General features: G+C 40.8%; 1 protein-coding gene across 3 annotated transcripts in view; it reads right to left on the bottom strand.

Annotated features, from left to right (window-relative positions):
- Positions 1 to 2,978: 2,978 nt before the first annotated feature.
- Positions 2,979 to 25,025, bottom strand: part of Nalcn (sodium leak channel, non-selective) — a 230,975-nt gene continuing 208,928 nt past the window's right edge. For all 3 annotated transcript variants that reach the window (XM_070002669.1, XM_070002668.1, XM_070002670.1), the window contains 14 exons: positions 22,100 to 22,193; positions 21,482 to 21,588; positions 20,863 to 20,937; positions 20,150 to 20,269; positions 17,579 to 17,647; positions 16,540 to 16,688; positions 15,703 to 15,796; positions 14,474 to 14,606; positions 13,728 to 13,843; positions 12,955 to 13,112; positions 10,155 to 10,305; positions 8,750 to 8,899; positions 5,883 to 6,000; positions 2,979 to 5,062 (listed from right to left, as the gene is read on the bottom strand). In XM_070002669.1, the coding sequence (XP_069858770.1) occupies positions 4,866 to 5,062; positions 5,883 to 6,000; positions 8,750 to 8,899; positions 10,155 to 10,305; positions 12,955 to 13,112; positions 13,728 to 13,843; positions 14,474 to 14,606; positions 15,703 to 15,796; positions 16,540 to 16,688; positions 17,579 to 17,647; positions 20,150 to 20,269; positions 20,863 to 20,937; positions 21,482 to 21,588; positions 22,100 to 22,193 (1,731 nt within the window). In that variant the 3' untranslated portion in view covers positions 2,979 to 4,865. The remainder of the gene's footprint in view (positions 5,063 to 5,882; positions 6,001 to 8,749; positions 8,900 to 10,154; positions 10,306 to 12,954; positions 13,113 to 13,727; positions 13,844 to 14,473; positions 14,607 to 15,702; positions 15,797 to 16,539; positions 16,689 to 17,578; positions 17,648 to 20,149; positions 20,270 to 20,862; positions 20,938 to 21,481; positions 21,589 to 22,099; positions 22,194 to 25,025) is intronic.

The raw sequence follows: 25,025 nt of genomic DNA, 5'->3' as shown, positions 1-25,025 counted from the left end.
TGAAGAAGAGGAAATTGTAAGAAGAGAATGCTAACAAATAATTTTGGGGTGTATTTTTGGAGTGTTGCTATAAAGATATTTTATAGAAATGCTCCCCATGGCGGTTGAGCTGATTAAAGAAAAGAATTGTCTCCAAATCAACTCACCATTTCAATACCGTCCTGTGGAAATTTCCAAACCTGACTATAATCGAAGCTGGAAAAAAAAAAAACCCAAAGACCAACAACTGGCTAACTGCAGATTCTGGAAGGGCAGATAGTTAGCTGGTTAATGATTTCGAGTATGTTGCTGGTTTGCTCAGACTAAGCCTCAGTAATAGCCTTTGTGACTCTCTCAAGTAAAAGAGTGACTGACTAAATGTCCTCTCCTGCCTTTTTTTTTTTTTTTAAAGTAAGATTGCATAGAAAATAACCAGAAAAATCTGGGAGGTAAAAAATTGGTCCTACTCCAATACTCAGGATCTGTAATCTATACTGGTGTTTGTCAGACCAGGCTCTTCTTATCACTCATTTTGTTACCAGAAATTCAATGAAGAGTAACCTCATAATGTGTCACAAAAACAAATATATATACCTAAATCTTATAATACGAAAATATTTTGATTGCTAAACCTCAATTCTTTTGCCTGGTATGAAAAGAATTCAAACAAGACCCAAATTATTATGAAAATGATAAAAAATTATTAAAGTGAAAAATGGAATATACTGTAAGGGACCAGATGCTCAAGCAAGGCTCCAGAGTCCCCAGTAGTTTGTTTGGCCGGAGGAGTTTTAACTGGTCAGTGTCAGGTGTGGCCTTTCCTTTCTCTGATGGGTAGGTTGATTAACAGGTGAAGCTATGTACCACAGGCAAATCTAATATGCTCTTATAGAGAATGAAAATTCTCTAATCGAGGTCCCAGGTACCATAGGGCTAAGAGGTCAGTGTAAGGTCATCGATCATCATTCTTGTCTTGTGCACATGTGTAGTTGGTGGAGGTAGGGCTCTACTTGCCAGATGAATCCCCTAGTTATCAGGACTTGGCATTAACTTGTTTGGCCTCAGGAATTTTATCAGCATCTATCATCCTCTTCTAATGGGATTTACTTGACTTATCATCTAGTAATCTCTCTTTGAAGGTCAGGAAGTATTATGTGTTATGGAATGATTACATTTTATCACGAACCCTGATAATGTCCATTGCCCTGATAACCAGGGACCCTTAAGCTATCCGTCTGCCCTGATTTGGGCCACTTTGTGGGGGATGAAGTGAGTTCAAGTGTGTTAGTATCCTAGAGTTATTATAGCAAGATTTCACAAATTGAATGGCAGGAAACAATAGAAATTTGTTTTCTCAAAATATTGCTGACTAGAAGTTGAAATATCAACGTTTTGTCCAGGCTGTGTTCCCTCTGAAACCTGTAGGGAGGAAACTTCCTTGCTTTTCACAGCTTCCCATAGCCCCGGATGGTGGCAGCACTCCAATCTTGGCCTCCATCATTTTGTGGTCTTCTTCCTCATGTCTGTCTTCACAGCGTTCTCCTGTATGTCTCAAATATTGAGCTTTGAACTCAGGACCTTGTGCTTGCAAGAGCACAAAAAGAGCTTTTTGCAAGAGCTTGCAAAAGCTCTACAACTTGAGCTACATCACCAGTCCTTTTCCTTCTCTTAGTTTGTGTTTCAAGTAGGGTGTCTTGTACTTTTGTCCAGGCTTGCCTGGAGCTGTGAGGTCCTTTTATCTCTATCTCTGAGGAGCAAAGGCATGTGCTGACACATCCAGTGTTCCCTTCTTAGAAAACAGCAGCCTTACTGGATTAAGATACCCTGCTCTGGTGTGGGCCCACATCAACTCTGCAAATGTCCTACTTCAAAATAAGGTCCCGTTCATAGGTGGCAGGGGCAGTGACTTCAACCTATATTTGGGGGTATGTGGTTCAATTCATAAGAGTGTGAGAAAGACAAGTTCTTATCTTCATCCCAAGTCCTAGTAGTGTTATTCTGCTTTTATCTTGCTAAAGTTTTGAGATCTCTTGAGATTTCTAGTGTGCCATTTCTAATGAGGAAATAAACAGGTGACTGTATCATTTAATTGGTTAAGAAACTGCTCTTATATAAGGTTGTATAATGGTGATCTTTGTCCTTGGTGCCATTATTTCATTCAGCCCAGTCAGGGCACAAGCAGTCAGTGCCTAGTGATGGACATTGGTCTAGAACCACCACAAAACATGGAATAAGCATTGTCAGCTTTCACCCGATTTCCTTTGGGTCTGCTTGAATTGGGCAATGCATGTGTGGTCAATTCTCTTTTGGGAGCTCCATATAAAGTATTCTACCCCTCGGGTTTTCAGTTGCCCTTGGAGCTATGGCTCCTGAATTAAAGGCAATAGGTGATGCAATGACAGGTTCTCTAAGGACCAGAGACATGTGTAGTCCATGTTGTCCCATCTGTGTCCCTATATTGTTCATGTAGCAAGGGGTAAAATCCAAAGAGGGGCAGCATGTATCTTCTCTGACATGCATCTGTTCTGACAACCTCAGGAAAATCAGAGGATCCAGTCTCTCTAGATGTGTTTACTTCACTTAATTGAACATGGAGGGTTCTGTGGCTTTAAATGCATGACTATTCTGTCCTTGCTCTACTGTAGAATGAGCAACAATAATGTTCCCCTGAGCATCAGTTACAGATGTCTTAGGAAGAGCTCGGCAGTTTTGTGAGAATGAAGCTGTCTTGCTCAAGTGTAATGTGCCAAGAAAATAATTGTATTTTTATGAGATACCAGTACAGACCCATGTCCTGGCATGGAAGTGCATCTGCTTCTCTGTGGGCTTGAAGACACAGGGTGTTCATTCAGCCTTACCTGGTACCAAGGGGAAAGGAACGTTCTGGCTCACAGGATGAGTATAAATGGCAGAGTTTTTTGCCAACCAATTATGAACTCAATATTTATGATAAGACTTGCAAACTATCAGCTATCTAGATCCCTTCTCCACATGCATAAGATTGAAAAATGATCAATTCAGCATACACTCTTTTATAAACTCATTATTTATTTTTATGTACAAAAAGTAAACTTTAAATGACCATAAAACCAAATAATATCCTTTTGGATACACCGGCTTGAATTGTCACAGTTTAACCATATAAATGACAGGCCATCACTGTGATCTGTCACCATAATGTCACCTTCTCCATACAGAAGGAATGTGATATTTGACTTTTTGGAGAATGTTAAATAGAGAAAAGGAGACCAGAAAGTAACCTAGGAGTTAAAGAATTCTTAGATAATTGATCTGTTAAAAGTCAACCTGAACCACAAATGTCCAATCAATAATAATAATAATAATAATAATAATAATAATAATAATAATAATAATAATAATAATATAGTTAAGGCCAAAATTAATTTTTATTTATTTGACCCAGCACAAGAGTCCAACCGTAATTATTTTGTAATTATTTCTCATTCTAATTTTCCCTGAGGACATAGTCCACTGATATGTGAAAAAATATAAAGCTAGGTTGTGGGGTACCAAAATGAGTTTGGAGCAAGAGTTCTGCAGGGCACCATTCTTTCCACAAGAGATTATGGTAGAAGGGAATCATTTTGAATTTAACACAGTGATGGTAGGTTGGGACTCTTTACTAATTCATGGCACCTTGTATGAGAAATGAAACAGTTGGGCACCAGTGGCTCATGCTTGTAATCCTAGCTACTCAGAAGGCTGAGGTCTGAGGATCATGGTTCAAACCCAGCCCAGGCAGAAAAGTCTGTAAAAATCTTATCACCAATTAAAGACCAAAAAATCTGGAAGTGGAACTGTGGCTCAAGTAGTAAATCACCATCCTTGAGCACAAAAGCTCAGGGACAGAGCCCAGGCTCTTAGTTCTAGACCCAGGACTGGTACAAAAAAAACAAACAAGAATAAAAAAGAAATTTAAAATAACATGCATGCAAATATTAAAATAATTTGAATTAGTTTTACCCTTTCTGTGAATCTCTGTTATCAAGTCTTTCAAATAAACAACATCTTCTGGATCACCATGGTCCCAAGGGATGTATCTACATTTTTGCTTTACATCCGTTAGTGTCTTGGGTCAACTCCTTTGCCTGGGACCAGCACAGAGACTTTTCTTGAACTAGGTAAATTTTCATTAGAGTAACAGGACAGAAATCAATTTGTTTTAGTTTCTCATATCTTGTCACAATTTTTTAATTGCATGAGAAAAAGAATATACTTAAAAAATTCAGAATCTATAGTTTGTGAAACTGCTATTATTTTAGCATGAGCTTAGTGCTGACCTTTTCAGATCAATCATACATAATATATTCTCCCAAGAGAAGTATTTCTAGTGGAAATCAGGGTGGGGGAAGGTGGGGAAGCAAACCAAAGCTGTAACTTCTGTACCACAAGTAGCAGCCACTTTGGGCTTAGCACTCTTTTGGGGGGTAGTGATAATGCCAAAGAGTACATATAAATACACACTTCAGTTCACACAGACAGAATATATAGAATATTTAAATGATCTTTATCTGCCGTTGATATAATTTTTAATACTATCAATACTGCCATTAGATATATATATATTTTCTTTTTTTATGGTTCTGGGATTGAACCCAGGGTCTTGTACATGCTAGGCAAGCACATGACCACTGAGAGACACCCCTAGTCCCAAATTTTCTTGAATACATGATAATAATCCATCACACACACATACACAGCATTGTTAGAACCATTTTTATACTGTTCTATGGTTGGACAAAAATCAGTTTAAAAAAATCTTGTGCCAAATTGGAATGAGATTGTATATAGATTATGAATTATTCACTGGGTGATGAAGGGAAATATTAGAACAGAATTTTCATCACTAGACCTCCTTCTGCCATCTAAATGTCCAGAAGGTCATCACCACTTTCATCACTCTCCACGGTCAGCTGTCTTGTCCACCACTTCTTAACCTCCGAGCCACAGGAAGCCGTGTCTGGCATTGGGTTCATCTTGCATACAACTGATTTCATTGTTGTTCTCCCTCCCGACCATGTGTTGACTGGGGGTTGATCTGGCTGGCTTGTTGGTCTTGGTGCTGTGGATTAATAAGAGTACCCTGAGCAATGTAGTACCACAACAGGCATCTACAACAGTTCCTCCTGGCAAACAATGTTATCCCCGTCCATTGCTCTTTTGTCTCCTAAGTCCCACTGCTCAATATTCTATGAGAAGCCCTTCCAACATTTAGTTCTTTATCGCAGATTTTTAAACTATGCTTATGAAGACTTGGAAAAAACACATTACTGGGCCTTTTCACTTTGAGCTAATTATAAACTAGAAAATGATACTAACAATTTGGGTAAACAGAAATGCCATAGAAATATGTGTCATTGGTAAGGATTCGCATTTACATATAAAAGTAACCAATAAAGGACAAGGAGGCATATTGTAGTTGAGAGAAAGGAGCAGTGAGCCTATGGAAACTATGTGTCTGAAGGTCTCCAAGTCAAGGACTTGGATGTCGACTCAATAACCTGTAGATAACGTTGTCATCAACAAGTTCACATCTCTAAACCCAGGGGAACTTGCCTTGGAAGGAGAATGAGGAACATCAATCTCTTCCTCTTTCTCTTTGCTTCCTGGCCTTGGTGAGATGAATGACTTCCCCCACCACACGTCCCCACTACAATCTGATGCTTCACTACAGGGCCAAAAGCCATAGACCAACAAATGTGATGAAACTCCAGCTGGGTAAGCCAAAAATCCACATTTCCTCTTTTTAAGAGGATTATCTCGGGTATTGGAGACAACAAAAGCCAACTAACACAGACCTTGAAACAAGACTCAAAATACACAAAAACATGCTGAATACGTTTTCAATGATCCACTGACGGAGAAAGGACCCATGTACATACCAGATGGCAGCCGCCACTGTCCCAGTTTCCTCTGGGGCTTCCCAATTTCAGTTCCACCTTGCTGGCTTCCTCCACGGTCGGACAAAGTAGGGCTCAGGAGCTGCTGCTGGCTGCTTGTCTGGGGGGGGATTAAGTTATAACTTCTTATTTTATGTTCTTCTCAATTCAATACAAAGTATTTGTAGGTATTTATGGGATACAGTATAATTCTCTCTCTCTCTCTCTCTCTCTATATATATATATATAATGCATAATGACAAAGTCAGGGTAATTAGTATTTCCACCTCTTCAAATACTTATTATTTCTACAGCCTTGGACTTTTTTGAATTTATTTATTTATCTATTATTTGGCAGGTGCTGGAGTATGAACTCAAAACCTTGCACTCTCTGTTTGCTTCTTTGTTCATGACTGGCATTACAGCATTTGAGCCACAACTCCAGTCTGCCTTCTTATTTTAGAGATGAAGTCCTGTGGATTTTTCTGCCTGTGTTGGCCATGAACCACCATTCTCTGGATCACAGCCTCTTGAGTACTTAGGATTACAGACGTGAGCCACTGATACTTGGCTTCTACTTATGCTGACATATTTGCAGACATTGTGGTAGACTGTAGTCAGCCTATTGTGCTATAGAACTCCAGAACCTATCAGTGTGGATGGAACTGGAGGACATCATGTTGAATGAAGTCAGTCAGGCACAGAAAAAAAGATACTGAGTGAGCTTTGTTCATTCTCATGTAGATGTTAAAAAAATTGATCTCACAGAAGAAGCTATGGCTCTTACTATGATCTTCCTTCTCAGTCCCTAGTCTGGACTCTTCATTTTGTAATGAGAAGGGGAAAGCATGGCAGGAAAACAAATAGGAAAAATAAAGGGGAGGAGCAGTGTCAACAAGAGGGAAAGGAGACATGAAAGTGTGGCAAAAACTGTTGAGGAAAGTCACTGGGCCACCAGCGCATAGCAACATGACCCAGTCCTTTAGGTAGGACCTTTCCTTTGTCATTCCTAAGCAGTACCTACTACTCTTTCCCTTCATACTTGAAGATGCTTGGACCTTTTCTACCTCGGCTGGCAAACAGGGATGGTGGCAGTGTAGGAAGGAAGGGGGTGAGGAGTGGCCAATTTGGGGAGCCTAGAGCAGGAAACATGAAATTCAAAAGAAAAGTGTTTCAGCTGGGTGCCGGTGGCTCACGTCTGTAATCCTAGCTACTAAGGAGGCTGAGATCTGAGGATTGCGGTTCAAAGCCAGCTTAGGTAGTGAAACTCTTATCTCCAATAAACTAGCAGAAAACCAGAAGTGGTGCTGTGTCTCAAGTGGTAGAGCGCTAGCCTTGAGCTGAAGAGCTGAGGGACAGTGCCCAGGCCGAGAGTTCAAGCCCCATGACTGACCCCGCCCCCCTAAAAAAAAAAGAAAAGAAAGAAAAGTGTTTCAGCACAGAACCATGTACCCACAGAGAACAAAGCTGATGAATATCAGACTGATGTCTCCCAGACACTTTAGTTAGTCTCCGCTTCACCTATTACCTCCTTAGTCAACACTTTAGTCTTCACCTTGCCTTAGTATTCCCTCTCTTGGCTTTTGGGATATTTCTTGGACTTTTAATGTCAGAACTCAGCAATCATTACTCTCCCCTGTCACGTTTGTCCTGTCTCAAGGTCCTGTCCCCATTCCTGACCGTGTGTGAAGCAGACAGAAGCAGGTGATTTCTTCATGCTGGGGAAGAAAGTGACAGCATGGACTCACTCCAGACTGAGGCAGGGCAAAAGCGAGCCTCTGGAGCTCCCCAGCAGGCCATGGAACTTGATGCTTCCGAGTGTCTCTCTGAGCCCTGACTGTGCTGCTCCAAGCCATGATTCCAGGGGTGTTGGGGCTCTGCAGAATGCCAGATAAGCTCCCTCGAGTCCTATTCCAGTCATTACTGCAGCCTCGTAAAGGGATGGGAGCTCCCTGCCAGCTGCTCCTCACGGCACAGTCTCCCCGGGATGCTGAGCAATGCTCCTGCCATTCTTTATAGTCGTGTAGATGGAGTGTAGAAGTAAAAATAGACTGGGTTTGGTAAATAGAAGCTCCTCACGCCATATTTCTGATTCCATATGCTTCCGTGATGTGCAGTTAAGAAAGGACAAATCCTCCGTGAGCCTGATTATTGAAGGGGCTATGAAAACATTTGTGCTGATTTTACTGCGAATGTCTACGACTTGCCGAGGAGAAGAAAGAGCATGCAAACCATGCTAATTCTGAGGCAGACACTATTTCCAGCTTCCAGTTCCACCCTCAGAGGTGATATTAACCTTTTAGACAAAGTCTAAAACAACAACAACAATAATACTCAGGCCATTAACACTTAGTAGTATCTAGGTTCTGTATTTTGGATCTTGAATGCCCCCTACAAGCCACATGTTGAATGCTTAGTCTAAGACTAATGATACTGGAAGCTGGCAGAACCTGTAAGAGGTGAGACTTAACGGAAGGCTAGGCCACTGGGGAGCATGCCCTTGAAGGAGATATTGGTACTCAATCTCCTTCCTGCTGTCTTGTTTCCTGGCCGCCAAAGAGCAAGAAGCATGTTTGCCCTGTACTTCCACCATGTTGTATTACCTCAGCTCAAGTCCCGGAGCAATGATGCAAGCACCTTTTCTCATTTTTAGTTGAATCTCAGGTATGTTATAATGGTGAGGAAAGATGATGAACATACTACTGTTCAAATCAGGGTTTTTGTAAGTTACCTCAACCGAGTCCTGAAGGGTAAAACCAAAACAAACCTGCATGGACACGGCTATGTAACTAGAACCAATTTCTCTTTTTGTTGTTATTGTTGAAAAATGAACCCCACAGACTACCTAGGAACCTTCATGTCATACCTACCTCAGGTTGTGTATTGTGATCCTGACTGTTGGCGTGTGCGTCCTCACTGGGCTGAGTGGTCTCAATGCTGGGAGGATTCAGGAACCTGCTCAGCTCTTGCTGTTGGCTCTCTCTCAGGCTGTGGATAATACTGCAGGATTGCTGCTGTTTCTATGGGAACATGGTGGTCTTTCAGTAAGGGAAAAGAAAACCAGTACTTCTTCCCCACTCACTCAAGTCAAATTTTCTTCTTCCCTCTCCAAAGGAATCTAGGATGGCTGACTTCTTAGGACCCTCCATCTAAGGACCCTGAACTAGTTTCTCTAATCAATCAGACAGATGTAAAAGAAGGCTTAGTTAGGCTTGTTGCGGGTCGTTGATGTGTTACTTAAAATGACTAATACGGTTGCTCTGGTTTTTCCCTTCATATTTTAATGTATGATCATCAAACCAATGTTAGTCTTTCCTTCCCTGAAAGTTGCAAGTGGGAAAGAGCCTTGGTGTGGAAAAGGGAAGTTACTCCCTTTTCTGGATTGTGCTCATCCAGTAGGCCAGTTCAGCAGCCGGTCTGTCTTGGTTCGAAGCCAGAAATCCTTGTGTTCTCTCAGGGCTTGTAGGGGACTCATGGGCTCCCTGGGCCATAGTAGACAGCAGCACCGGGCCTCAGTGGGCAACTGGCCTTATACTAATTGCTCGGATGGGAGTTTCATTCCTCTGGGGAGCCTTTTCCCTCTGCCATATTTCTGTGGTTGTTGGTGGAATTTTGAATATATATCTATATAATTTGTCATATATTAATTATTTAGTCATGAATTCTATTTTCTTCTTTGTATGTGAAGAATAAGTAAAAAACATTCACAAAAGTCAATACTGAATAGAAATATTCACTGTAGACACACTGTATACCAAGATAGTATATATTCGTTAATTTAAAAGTCAAAGGCTCTTAGAAGCTTATAGTTCAGGATGTAGCAATAGACCATTAAAATCCCATGAGAGGTGGTCTTTAGAGATAAAGCAGCAGTATCAACTATAAGCTGCATGTTGGAATTTCTTAGAAGCACTTAGAAGCACGTAGAAGCACTTTCCATACATTCAGTCTCAGTAGGTGTTTTTTAGAATTTTGTACAGTTTAGTAAATGAAGATCATAAATGTTTTAGAATCTATCAGCTTCTCTTTGAAGCTTTCCGTAATATTTCTAAAATATGGCTACACAGAAACACATTAAGCACTCAGCTAAAGAAAACATGCTGGATTCAAACTGGGAGAAAGTTTGCATTGACTGTGGTCCTGGATGTGGTGAGGATGGCTGATGTAGCTAAAAGGACAGGGGTAAGGGAGGAGGAGGTGGTGAAACTTTCTTTTTGCCCATATATGGATGGGAGGGGGGTGAATCCACACGTGTGGGGTGTGGGGTGCACTCACAGCCCGGATGCGCTTCAGACACTTCTTCAGCCACATGCGGATGGTCTGTTTGGCCACCTCCTCCTCTATGGTGTACTCCAGCTGCTCGCGAGCAAGCAGCTCCTCCAGCTGCAGGCTCTTCCGGATATCCACAGAGCGGTAGGAGAGCATGCTGGGAGGAGGGGGTGGGGGTACAGCAGCATTTCAGATCTAATTTACATGGCTTTAGATCCTTAGATGTTTCAGAACCCAGAGAGCACATCATTCCTCAATCCAACCAGTATAACATTTTAGCCCCATCCCTTATCTGAGTAGGTCTGGTTATAGTACCAGAGCAGTCCTGGTTCCTGTTTTATGAGGGCTGAAGCCAGTTAATATCTGTTCAGCGACATATGGTGATGGTTAGTATGTGAGTTGGGCTTGCCTGGGTCCCTGTCCTGTATTTACCTCATCTAGTCTTCCGTGTCTTCCTTATTAATTTTAGAAGATACAAAAGCAGAACTGAACATTCGCTCCCATTTAGCTCCTGGCTCAAGGTCATCGGATAGTGGTGAGTGAAGCTAACACAGCTGCTAAGTTGCATTGGGGACCAGAGGGTAGTATAATGCCACACAGCACGTCACAGCTGCGTGGTCCACAATCACAAGAGAACACAGACTCATCCAGCAACATCAACACCCAGCATCCCAGATTTGCATTCAGCCTCGTACTGCCAGATGAGATTCACCAAGCCATGACATGAGGGCTTTCTGAGGAACAGGGACACTGAGCTTTTCTTCTTTGCTAAATCTCTTTCCATCATGGAAGGAAAAAGTGCATTTGCTCTTCCCATCTTCTGCTCAACAAAAACTTGATCCTTATGCAATTGTTTGTATTATGACCTAGGTTAGAGAAACAGGGAGGGACAACACTGCCTCCACAAATGTTGTCTGGATCTGTTTGTGTTGAATTCACCACTGTGCTCACGGAGGCTGGATGCTAATTACTAGTGACAACAGTATGTCTATGTGTCTCATAGTCAACCTAAAAATAATTTGCCACTGAGCAAAGTCTCACCTCCTGAGATCTAACATTCTTGGCCATTCACATGAATTTTTGGATGCATCTTTTGCTGGCTTCTAGCTTGTTCAAGGAAGAAATGGACAGTGGGAGATAAAATAGATAACTTTGGGGAACTGTGCCTAGGATCCTTCCTATTCAGATCCGGTCTTTGTTCATCTAATAGCTATTGCATACTTTTGCACACCTGAGTGCTCCCAAAATTTGAAACACAATACCCAACACTTAACTTGTCAGGTACTTCAGCATGCTTAAAATAGCTAGTGCTATAGAGGATTCTTTAAAAAAAAATTAAAAAAAAGTTTTCTTAAGTGTTTCTGCATTGTGGATGCCTCTAGCAATAGAGTCTATGGAGACATTTTGTAGAATGGTGTTCTCAATCTGTACAATGAAACAAATGTCATTATGAAGGAAACTAAGGATACTGAAATACGTTTCTCTAATTAGTCTCTTTGCAAAGGTAGTAGGGTGATAGAATGGCATAGTCCTTCTTTATTGTTTCAGGAAATAATAACATCCAGCTGGGGTCACATGACTAGGACAAGTTGGAAATTCTGGAGAGCACAGATGATATCTCAAGGTATCATTGACAAAAATATGCACAGTGTTAATGTTGCCTGATTTCTTGCCTACATTCATCAGCAGGGGAAATGCTGCATTTTGGGGAACAACAACTGGAAATCAGGACATTGCTTTATCTTGCAAATCATAGGCTTCTAAGTTTTACCTGTGAGATCTTGTTTGAGAAGTTATGATGGGTTAGGTGTTTCCCCAAAATAAATATATTGAGGTCCTAATGCCCAATACAGCAGATATGATCTGATTATAGGTTGGCCTTAATCCAGTATGACTGGTGTTCTTATAAAAGGAAGAATTTGGACACCCCCTCTCCCCACTCTCTCTCTCTCTCTCTCTCTCTCTCTCTCTCATACACACACACACACACACACACACACACACACACACACACACACACACACACACACACACACACACACTGCAATGTGCCCATAAAGACAAAGATGAGGTACTTCTCTAGAGGCTAAACACTGGCAAAAAAAGTAGATGTTAGAGGAAGGCCTGGTTCCATTTCTTCCAGAAGGATGTAACACTGCCAATGCCCTGATCTTATACTTCCTGCCTCCAGAAACATGAATGACAATGTTCCTTTGTTTAAATCACACAGCTAATGGTGGTGCTTTGTTTCAGCAGCCCTAGGAAACGAATGCACAAGGTTCTCAGAGAGACTAAAACATAAAGCCCATATGGTTTGACTCATTGTCCTATCTGGATGCTCATTCAGTGTCTGGAAGATGTGGTATTCTATGCAATGGGAAGTAAGTGACTGAACAGGCTGGGAACATTCTTGCCAGTCCCATCTAAAGGAGAGGATCCAGACTTCAGTCCTATGGGGCCCTGGTACAGCGAGCACAGCAGGTACTTAACTGCCACAGGATAGCTCCCTCATCCTGGCAGTAAGCACGGCGTTCTCCCTGGCCCTTTCTCTGTCTGCTCTTATTTGTGATTCGGTCACTGGTTCTCAACCCTTCCCTTCCAGTCACTGATAATTATCAAGGGATCGTGAGAAAGACCACATCATGCGTGGAAAGTGTGACCTTGCTTTACAACCATAGCAATGTGTCAACCTAGAGTTATACCATACTTGTTCATGACTATCCCAGGCCTCTAAGGACCATAGCAGCTGTGGCTCCTGGAGTCCACCTCAGCCCTGGGAGGCTGGGAAGTGCAGCCTGCCTCTTACCTCAGGACGTCGTGGAAAGTGACGTCGCCCCCGTTGTGCAGCCTCTCCATCTCGTAGCACATGTGCTTAAACAGGAGCTTGTCTTTGTCCAGGTCCACCTCCAGCCTCCCACGTAGCAGTCTCAGCAGAAACTTCACTCGAAAAGTGGGGATCACACCCTGGGGGCAGGGAGAGCAAAGACTGGTAAGCCATCTGGAGGCCCAGGAGCCTCCCCTGGGTATCATGACAAAGAGGAAAAGCAGCAACTACTTCTTGAAACCAAGAAGTAGAACTAGTACCAGGCAGGAAAAGAGTAGCTGACCTCCCTGGTAGCTGGGCTGAACGATACCCTAACAGGAGCAGGAGCCAAAGCACTGAACAACACATTTCTGCTCCTCTGGTTCTGTGGGGCATTAAGTTCATCATCACTGCATCAGGAGCCAGCCAGGGAGGAAAGCTCTACTTTGGCTCTCTCAAGGGGCCAGTACTTAAGGCTTAGGCTCAGTAGCCCATTCCCCTCTATACACACACAGTGGGTCAGAAATGGGCACACATGCATGACCCTTTTCTTCCTACAGGTCTGAAGATTAGGTGTTCATGGTTGGCAGTGGCAACCATGAGAAATAATTTCTCTTTCCCCCTACTTGGCTGAATTGGCAGTGATAGCTTTTTGGCATTCCACAGTGGCCGTTCCCAATTCAACATATGTCAACCGCCAACAGGAGCAGTGAATCATTTGCAATGTATCAGTAGCTATCTGGGGTGCAGCACAACGCGATGACCCATTCTCCTACCTCTCTTTTATCATCCACCATGTTCCAGATGATTTGAAAGTGGCGAAGATCATTATAACTTAAAAGTTGGTCCTCCTCAGTGGAATAAAACAAAGAGAAATTCTCCACAATTATCGCTTGAAAAAGAAAAATTCTGAAGTTAGACAATGAAGTTAATTGGGCATTTTCTTCTAGAAAAAAGTAACACGTCTATTATAAATCATAGAAGAACTTTTTCACTCATATTATAAAAACCAAACGTTGAAAGTGCTTTTAGTATCATTTCCAAGTTGTTGGGTTCACACTTAGACTAAGCTATTTATCCAGCTCGTGCCTTTCATAAACGTGAGGGTCATGCATGCATGCTCTGTGCGTGTGCGCAACTCCTAGTTTAGAGTCCGTGGGTGGATATTAAAGGTCATATGGGGTTCTGGGTGGCACCAGTGATAAGCGAACATGCAGATCTTTCAAAAAAAATGTGACATTGCTAGGCCATAAAGGTCGACATCCCCAACACTTGTTCAACTCAGCCCCTGGGAAGAGCTCTTTTGAAATTAATGATCATCTCAAATAGTACAACTCTTGAAATTGTAATCAACTGTCATTTACATGCGGATTCAGCTTCAGGACTAAGAGGCGACAATTTATAATTAATGCCAAGAAACAGCCTCCCCAAGCAATCCAGGATAATTACTTGAAAATTGTACATAATTATCTAAGTACCTGAGTGTAAAGAGATGAAAAAAGATTCAGTGAACATCACTTACCTACAAGCAAATTCAGCATGATGTAGGCAATGATGACATAAAATGAACAGAAGTACATGAGTGCACCAGCATAATTTCCACAGTCTGTGGCCCAGTATGTAAATTCATCGGGAGTACAGAATGGAGGCTGAACCTGTGGGGCCGTGGGGGAGGGAGGGAACCCAGGGAGAGGGAGAGGAATATAAATATCTAATACATGTAGAGAGTGAGCATATTTGTAACCACACAGAATACAATTAACTTTCAAGTCATATTGGAAAACACATGTGAGTTGACCACATCATCTATAGCAAAATAATAAAAAGAATATTTCATTTCTGCTATATTTTTAGTATTATGGATTCCCAAGTTTACTGCACTTGTTGGAACTGTTTTCTTCCACTTGATAATTTTTCTGCCATCTCTACAAATCCCAAGAGATAAGTAGCTGCTAGAACCAAACTATAAAGGCTAATTAAAAAAAATTGTGTGTGTGTATGTGTGTATGTGTGTATGCGTGTGTGTTGGTATTGGTGCTTGAATTTAGAGTCTGGTTCTGTCCCTTAGCTTTGGGTATGTTTTGTTTTCCCAAGGTTCTGCATTACTATTTGAGCTACAGCTCCACTTCCAGGATTTTAGTTGTTAACTGGATATAAGAGTCTCATGGACTTTCTTGCTTGAGCTGGCCTTGAGCCATGATCCTCAGATCTCAGTCTCCTAAGTATCTAGGATTACAGGCATGAGCTATGAGTGCTTAACTAAGAAAACATAATTTTTTCTGACTATATATGCAGTAAGTTCACATTCAAATTATATAAGGAATAATCATAGTCTTAGGCTACCGTTATAGAATATTTCAGACTAGCACAAGATCCAGGTTTTCCAAAGTCTTCCCATTATTTAGAGGCTGAGTAATGTCAAGGATGAGTCAACATTTTTTTTTTTTTCCAGTCATGGGGCTTGAACTCTGGGCCTGGGCGCTGTCCCTCAGCTCTTCAGCTCAAGGCTAGCACTCTACCTCTTGAGCCACAGCACCACTTTCGGTTTTCGGAGTGGTTTATTGGAGATGAGAGTCTCACGGACTTTCCTGCTTGGGCTGGCTTTGAACTGCGATCCTCAGATCTCAGCCTCCTGAGTAGCTAGGATTAGAGGTGTGAGCCACCGGCACCTGGCTTTTTTTTTTTTGCTCTCCCGAAATGTTTCATGTTGAGTGTAAACTGAGATAGGGATAGTGAAAAGGAGATATTCACCATGCAATCATGCATAATCTTGTTCCAGTCTTCACCTGTGACAATTCGGAATAGAACTGTAATAGCTTTGCCAGCTGAAGAAAAATTTGCATGCCTAGTTTAGGGAAAAAAAGAATGTGACTAGTAATGTTTGACTTGAAGCAGTATGTTTTGTCAAAATCAAAATAGATGGATTCTAATACAAATTCCATTTTATTTGTTAGCTAGTTCTACTTTTCTACAAGTCTAGCTGTCTGATAAGTTTATTGCCATTTATCTTGAATGACTGAGTGAGAGTCAGTGACTAATAGTGGCGTCTCCTTTCATCTAGACTATTATGTGTATCAAATAAAAAGAGTAGTTACAAGAATAATTCTTCTACAAAACACATTTGTTCATACTCAGTTGTATTGGGACTCTTCAAAAATACACTAGAGACTTTCATACAATTTAAGAAAATTCTCAAAGAATACTTTTCACAAGTAAAAACTACCTGGGGGAGCATTTCTACCTTTCCACATTTGACCTGAAACGAAATCTCAACATTTTTTCATCTAAAAATTCTATCATTTTTGGGAAATACATGCACGGAAAAAGTGGCACACTTATGAGTGGTTATTTCTGAGGGCTGTTAGAATTATAATTTTTTGTTTTCTATTATTTCTAAATTGTCTAGGGTTTCTAAAGTAAATACTCATGGTGTTTACAATTGGGAAATAACATTTAAAAGTTGGATATTTTATTTTCTAACCAATGAACTCACTTTTGTGACAGCACAGTCTTTAAGAGTTTCATTCATGATTGGATTACTAAAAATATTTGCTTGTAAAATGAGTAGACATGTGAGTATAGACAAACCTGTTAATGTTCTCTCCATATTTCACAGTGCCAAATAAAACCACTCCAGCAAAAGCATAGCATAGCAGCAAGAGGAACATTCCTACTATGATAAAGAAGCTCTTGTACATGCTGACCACCACAGTCAAGAGGAGCATCTTCAGCGTCACCTGGAGATGAGGAGGGATGGTGTGTCCAGAGAGAGGCAGGGAGGAAGAGATACAGGGAAGGAAGCATCCTGTCAGCAAGCTGCAGAAGAGCTAGGTAGTGAACAGTGTGGCTCAAGAGGGACTCTCCAGGATTATCAGGCAAAAGTTTCTTCCTCTGAGACATTAAGTATAACCATTCAAAAACCACCAGGTATTGGGATATTCTACTCATACTTGAAACTGTTCTGTCTCTCCAGCCAATTTAATAAAAATAACTTCCATCTCCTTAGACTTCCATTTTCTCTTCTCATGCTCTCCAGTTCTTAACTAACAGCTACACATTTTTTTTTAATTTAAGGCAAGTAAACTCTTTCCTATTGACTTTCACAAAACAAATGGAAATGATGGTATAACATTAAAGAGTAATAATATCGATTATGTAGGCATATGGAATGCATATATAAGAAAAATGTGCCAGTAGCCACAAAACAGTATTTCTAAAACAATGAAAAAAGACAGATAGAATGTACACACAAATACTAATGAAGAATGAAAGTCAACTAGAATCATGGACTCATATAGCTGTTCACTAAGATTATTTTTGTTTGCCATAAAGTCACTTAACATAACTTCTGGCACCTTGGGGAAAATCATTTTTTGTTTTCACATTCAATATGCTATGTTTTATACCTGCATTTACTCAGCAAACAGGAAGACTAAACATAAATGGTAAGAATATCGCGATAGAATTAAGCAACTGGTTGAGTTTGATATTGATTAATCTTGACATATGATGTCTAGTAATTTGTTGATCACAGCCCTGAGCACCCAGGATAGCTGAAGCCACTTGGCAAGCATTCGTTATTCAATGTGTATATGATCTTCAATAAGGCCTTATTCAAAATACTCACATGCTTCCCACAGATGGAGAAAAACCTAAAGACAATCACACACGCTCCCATCATATAGGTATATGCATTCTGAAATTGAAACAGAGGACAGCCTCTCAGAAGTTGCACAAAAAATCCTGTTACAGTTCCATTTTTCATTTTAAGTTTTCTGTGAAGTCTACTGAATAATTGCTTTTAATAAAATGTGGAAAATCTCTCTAAGAAATTTACCTTAAAAAAAAAAAAGAGCTGAAAAGGTCATTGCCAAAACTCATGAATAAGTATTAGCTGTAAAATCAAATCTCAAATGAAACTTTGGGTTTTGCATTGTTGAGCTGAATTCTGAATTCTGAAACTTCTTCAAAGCAGTGACTGCCTCTTTTGAAGACCAGAGTGTGGAAAACACAGAAGGAGCGTGGTCCACCAGCAAGCTAAGAGAGGCAGGAAATCAAGTGGTTCTTGAAAAGGAAAAAAGCTGGTGCTGGAAGAATATTGAAGGCCCACTCTTCTCTGAATACCAGCCACACATTCAAGTCCAAGGTGGTTTCAGGAAGAATGGCCCTGATCAAGAACACAGCCAGCTATTTCTTCAAGCATGTGATTTCCACAAGAGATGATGCTGTGCTTTATGACTAAGAAGGCTTCCTCTGAGAATCGGTGAGGCCACCGGCTGCAACTGAAATAACAACTTTGACATTCAGCTGGTGCCAAAGCATGGTGCTTCTCCAGGAGGCTGCCTAGCCAAATGACAGCAGTCACAGATGGGCCCCAGCAGAGGGGGTCCGGTGAGATCCGCCGTGAGGTACAAGGACAGGAATGCACACACAGAGCGTCTTTGGAAGGGGGACAGGAACTGTGCCTTCCTCCCAGCAGTCCATGGGCAAAATATGGCAGGGAAGGATCACTCATCCAAGACCAGAAGTTCTTGGAACAAAAGCAGTCAAGTAGGACAGGCAAGTTGGTCTTGGTGGCTTAGACTTTTCTCTCTGGAGCTATGAGAGATTAGGAAGCCTGCTCTATTCTTTTGCTTGGGTGGAGTAGCTTTTAGCTATACAGTTGTCTAGATAAGGAAAATGTGCATGGGCTCAGTTGCCTCTTCTTTCCATGTTAACTCGAGTCTAGGGTAGATACTTTGGTCCTGTCTGTTCTAGAAGTCACAACAAACAACAGCCTCTCCTTCTAGCCTTCACACCTTCCATCCTGGGGAGAGGGGTTAGGCTGAAACCTTCTCCCCACACCATACAAATGGAACCAAATCACAACCGCTCCCTCAAAGTTGCCTTGGAGGAACGCTGATGATGCTGCCCACCCAAATCCTACTCCTACATGTTGTCTCAGGAACATGGGGGAACAGAGGGTATCCTCTCCACCACTGCATCTTCCTCACTGCTTTGTGAGCAGGTGGCAAATGTCTGTCTAGCTTTCCAAGCCAAGAGGAGTGACTCTCGTTGTTTTGCTCATCACATTCTTCTCAGTTTTGGCACAGTGTGGTACACATCCAAGCCATCGATGATTTGAGAAAAAGAACCGAGAGCTCAAATAAGCCCAAAGGCAATCGCTGGTTTAAGAGGACACATAATCAGCACAGCAGTTTCACATGAAATTTCACAGAAAGCCTCCTGTGATGGGTCAATGGTTTCTGTGTGTTATGGGTCTTTCTTAGCATGATTTTAATATAAAAGAATATGGAAGGATGGAGGAAAATGGATGATTTCACTTTTTGGTGAAACTGAAAATAAAGGTATTTAAAATATGGGGTTTTATATTCTTTAAAGTTTGTGGAAACTTTACATACACAGCCTTTATGAGGCCCATAGGAAATAGGTGTGTTATGAATGTGTATCTTCCAGTTCAGAGTAGAGATCAAAGGATCACCAAAGATAAATTATTTGATCAAGTCTGGAAAAGGACAAACATGGAGGAAAGGAGGCTCGGATCTTTCAAAGCCACATTACAATTCAAAGCCACAGCAGAAATGTGGTCAGGCCAAGAAAGAAAGTGGTAAAAATGCAAAACCTTCATTCAATGATTTCATACCAACCCCCCCCAAAAAAAAACAGTCAATAAAAAATGTATTATCTAATGTTATCACATATTAAAATGATAATATTTTGGTAATGGTGGGTTAGAAAATACCATATTAAATTACTATTGCTTATTTATTAAGAAATCAATGCAGCTTTTAGACAAATTTAAATGACATCTGTGGCTATATTTTATTCTGATTGGACAATGCCATCCCAGATTATAGTTACATGCATTTATAGCTGTAGGTTTGAGCTGGACCTTAGACTAGATGGAAGTGAAAGAAATGTAGGCAAACTAGTAAACATAGAGGCCTAGTGAAAGAAACGATCTGAACATTCTAGTTCAGGTTTTGCCTAACTGAAGTGGAGTGGGTGTAATGTACATATACACACACGTGTGAGAGCATACAATCATGTCTAAAGGCCAGTCATGATCAAAGCTGGGATGAAGGAAAGCTACTCTAGCACCAAAGATACACCGATGTGGAATGAAATAAGACTGGCACCAGGACTGAACTAAGTACTGACATTTGCCAGGTTAAACAAAGTTCAACAATGCACCCACCAAGAGAGCAAAGTGAAGCACCACCCACACCACGCCGAGTGACGTCACCAGGAGGTCATATCGGTTCCTTCTGCTTTGCCAGAACCCAGCAGGTGACATCGCTATGATCTTCATAGTCACCTGGAGAAAGAGAATAAAGGGAACAGAGGGCCAGTGTCAAACCCATATTTAAATCTATTAAATTGAACGAAACATACCATTTATTTAAGGATGTAATAAATACATAATATTATTTATAAACTCAGTAGGTTACAAATCTATATTCTCCATAGATAGCGGGACACTTTTCTTCCTTAAGAAAAACAAGAACATATGAAAAACAACCATAGATTTTGGGAAACACCAAGCACTTTAGGGTGAAATGAGAATCCACTTGTATTTCAAGAAAGCTTGCACTGCAAAGTGAAACATTACACAGGGCTGATATGAAAAGACTCTTGGCTGGGCCAACTATTTGTAATTCGGATCCCTGAATTACAGCAGTGTGTGTCGTTTGCTCTAAATATCTGAACTCATGTAAGTAGGCGGGCCAACATTCAAACACAACAGTCCACAGGAGTGAGGATTGCCTAAAAAGAAATTAGCCCTCCTTCCCAAAGACTTCAAAGGCAATGGAGAACAGAGCTGAAGGCAAACAGCCATCAAAAGGGGGCACTGATTTATTTTAAAATTGTGCACAGCCTCTCCCCAGGGCCCACTGATTGACTACTCACCTCCAGAACAAAGATGAAGGTGAAGACAACCGACATTGTTGCCAAAGGGACTGTCACAGGGTCCTCCACATCCCACTGGAACCGAAGAACACACAAGTCACTAGACACACCTGGGTACCGCTCCACTGCCCATTTTAATTCAACTGTGTGTGTGTGTGTGTGTGTGTGTGTGTGTGTGTGTGTGTGTGTGTGTGTGTGTGTGTGTGTGTGTGTGTGTGTGTGTGTGTGTGTGTGTGTATGCCCCAGTACTGGGGCTTGAACTTAGTGCCCCACACTCTGGCTTGAACTTAGTGCCCCACACTCTGGCTTGTATTTTTCCACTCAAGGCTGGTGCCCTACCACTTGAGTCCTAGCTCCACTTCCCATTATTTTGGTGGTTAAATACAGAGAAGAGCCTCTGGACTAACTTTCCCTGGCTAACTTTGAACCACAACCCTTTACAACTCAGTCTCTTGAGTAGCTAGGATTTCAGAATTCAGTCATAATCCACTGTTGCCTGGTGAATCTCTTAAGGTTGGAGAGGTAAATGGCTATCACAGACTGCAAGATAAGGCTGGAGGCTCCAAGAAACAGACAATGAATTCCGTCTGCGAGTCTCAGGGTGCAATGAATTAGGTACCTTGACGGAGAGCAGCACGGATTGGGCCAGGACAAGCAGCGCAATTGTCCTCTTAAAAAATGGATGCTGGGTGATGTCATACATTTTCGCTCTAAAACCATCGTTATCTGGAAAAGAAAGGTTTAGGCAAGGGCAGTTTAGACAAGGGCCAAATTCACTCTTTTCTCTCATTTGCCTTCAGTGCTCATCTTACAACCTGTCTCATCTCCCCCACCCCACCTCTATGTCTTGTGAAGCATTTTTCTAGAATGGCTGGCTCTGAATATTTAAAACAGCAGTGTGTGATGCACTGGAAGGAAAAGCGCATCATTCAATTTCTGTCAGTTTAATGCAGTTCACTCATATTTTTAAAAGGCAAGCAGAAATCTATTTTATTTAAAAATTCAGTGTTTTTTTGCCCCCATTAAGGTGTATTTCAAGTGTGTTGAAGCGCAGCCCATGGACGGTTGATTTTAATAGCCTTATGAAGAGATTTGCAGTTTGCAGCCTGTTTCTCTATTAACTTATGCACAACCTCCTAGTGGCCTCACAATTATTATTTTAATTTAAATCTGAGGCTCCTGGGGGAATTGTGAACACTACTGGCCAACATGAATAAAATCAGAACATCTTTGATACCGGGGCGAGGTGGGAGATGAAGAGGCTGTGCGATCTTCAGTCTGCTCTTGAGATCTTCCCATCTTCTCTGATCTACGGTCAGCAGAGCCGTCCCCTTGACAAAGAAAGAAGACAGCAAAAGGCAAAGAACATTGCACACGGGGTAGCTTCACACACAGCACTAACACAGGGGCTTGCAAAAAAGATATTCTGCAAGCACCATGGTGCCTAGAGACACACGATCAGAATTGTCAATTTGTCTGGAGAGCATTTCCCCACAGGATGGACAAATGTTCAGAATGTTCCGGCACCTTCCATTTGTATCTGTGAACACGTGTAATATTCGGAGGTGGGAACTTTTCTACCTGATTATATTTTCACAAAAAGATATTAATAATGGTTACTTTCATTTCATAGCGGCAAAATTATAGCTTGTCAATGCCGATGCTTCTAGTGAAGGAGATTTTTCTTTTTTCTAAAAAATACATTCTAATATGTGCAATTGCAAAACTATTTTTAAGAGGTATGAAGTCATGGGTTTTGCCTCTTTAAGAAATTAGTGCGGCGATTATTTGCTAAGTGGGAGCAGGTATTCTGTATTATAAAATAGAGCACTTGATAAAAATGCACATAAATTATATTACATTGTATTGCACTGAATTACATGTTATTGTATTATGTCATAAAGGCAGAAATATAATTTAAGAAATTGAAAGAAGAAAAGACCCAAAGTCACTGCTGCCTTCACTTCTCTTCCCTAGAGCTGATGGCTGGACTTCCAGGTGCTTTGGCCTTCCTTGGTCTTCAGAAGTCTGTGCTTATGTAACAGCTAAGCACACAAGAAATAGTCTGTGTTTATTCATGCAGCTTGTCTTTATCCTCATTGAAGGGTATGTTCTTCATACAAGAGTCACAGACTGACCCAATTTGTTCATTGAATCTGCTCACATAGAGTGATCCACTGCACTAACAGATGACAAATTATTCCTTGTCAGTTTATGACTACAATAAATGCTGCAAGATGCACAAATACTGTCAGGCCACAAACCTCAATGGCAGGGTCTCCATTAGGAATGTCTAGGAGAAGTGTAGTGCTGGTGGCTTATTATCTATGAATCCAGCTACTCAAGAGGCTGAGATGGAAGGATCATGGTTCAAAGCCAGCTTAGGTTAAAAAACAAGTTCACAAGATTTGATCTCCACTTTATATTCAAAAGCTGGTCTGAAAGCATGGCTCAGGTGGTAGAGTACCAACCATGAGCAAGCAAGCTGAATTACAGTACAGGGCACTGAGTTTAAGCTGTGGTACTGGTACACACTCACAAAATTCTTTAGAAGGGATATTGCTGGTATTTAGGAATGTAAGCATCTTTATGTTCACCAGGTACTGCCAAGTTGCTATCTAAAGAACAATAGCCAAAAAAAAAAAAAAAACCAGAAAAATTCCCACCAACAATTCACAAGTATTATTTCCTTCTATCCTGACCAATGTTTGTTGTTATTGCACATTTTGATTTGGCCATCTTGATGGGTATGAAATGTGACTAACTCAATTTTATTACTATTGAGATGAAGCATTTTATGTGTATAAATGGTAATTCCTTTATCAGCCTCTGTGAACTGCACATTCAGAGTCTTTGCATATTTTTGTATTTTGATATTTTTGATGTTTTGTGAAAATTTTTATATGGACTCCCTAATCCCTATATATTTTCTATCTATCTATCTATCTATCTATCTATCTATCTATCTATCTATCTATCTATCTATCTATTATCTATCTATCTATCTATCTATCTATCTATCTATCTATCTATCTATCTATCTATCTGTAATGAATCTTTTGTCAGTTATGTGAGTTGCAAGCAAAGTATTCAATCTTAGCTCAGAGTTTTTTGATTCTTGTCACCAAGATTAAAAACTTCAATGTCCTTTAACTCATAACTTCTCTACTTTGTGGCTGATGTCAACAAACATACAACTACTCCAAGATCTAAAATAAATGCTTATGTGGGTTCAAATGGCTGGAATTATTTTTGCCAGAGACTCAGCCCAGTTTCTCCCTTGGAGAGAGCTGATGCTGTGCTGTCTGTGTGCACCTGAGCCTTTCTGAGCTGTCTGCTCTTTTCTCTAAGTCCAACCCCTCATCCTGTGCCAACTCCAGCACTGTTGTAATTACTCCCATTGACTTATTCTCCTTTCCATATTTTTGTTCTTGCTCAACCTTACTGCAAGTTTTTTGGTTCAATTTTCTTAAACTAGCTTTTGTTTTCCTTAAACTTTTTTAGAAAGTATTTAAGAAATGTACTCGTTATCTTGCCCATCTAATTGTAACCCCTCTGTACGGTATTTTCACAATAAAAAAAAAAAATGAAGGAAAAAAGAGTTTCACAGACTTTCCTGCCTGGGCTAGCTTCAAACTGTGATCCTTAAAAAAAAAAAAAAAAGAAAGAAAGTATAGACAGTTCTTCGCTTTTTAAAATATCATTATTTTCTGCTTTGAATATTTGTGTTTGTCATACTTTCTTGCATTTCCTCTTGCTATTCTGATATCAGTTTGTTGATTGGCTGTTTGATATATTAACATTTGATTTCTCTATAACTTAAAGTGAAGACTTTCGAATTACCAGATCATTTACAGTTGATACTTGAAACAATTTTATCTCTACAGGTTTTGTGATGTTTCATTATAATTTCTACTTGAATGCAAATCATTTTAGAACCCTCTCTTAATATTTGCAAGCTATAAAAGCTTTGCTGTGTTTGCTGTTATGGTTAGAACCATGTTCTTTATATTATCCAGTTTGAAAAATCCATTTTCTAATTGAAAATAATGTATGTTTTCTTTTTTCTTTTCTTTTTTTTGGGGGGGTCCAGTCATGGGGCCTGAACTCTGGGCCTGGGCACTGTCCCTCAGCTCTTCAGCTCAAGGCTAGCGCTCTACCAT

Source organism: Dipodomys merriami, unplaced genomic scaffold (genome assembly GCF_024711535.1).
Source record: "Dipodomys merriami isolate MVZ:Mamm:240054 unplaced genomic scaffold, mDipMer1.0.p SCAF_6, whole genome shotgun sequence".
In the NCBI taxonomy this organism is placed as follows: Eukaryota; Metazoa; Chordata; class Mammalia; order Rodentia; family Heteromyidae; genus Dipodomys; species Dipodomys merriami.
This window is presented reverse-complemented; position numbering and strand designations above follow the sequence as displayed.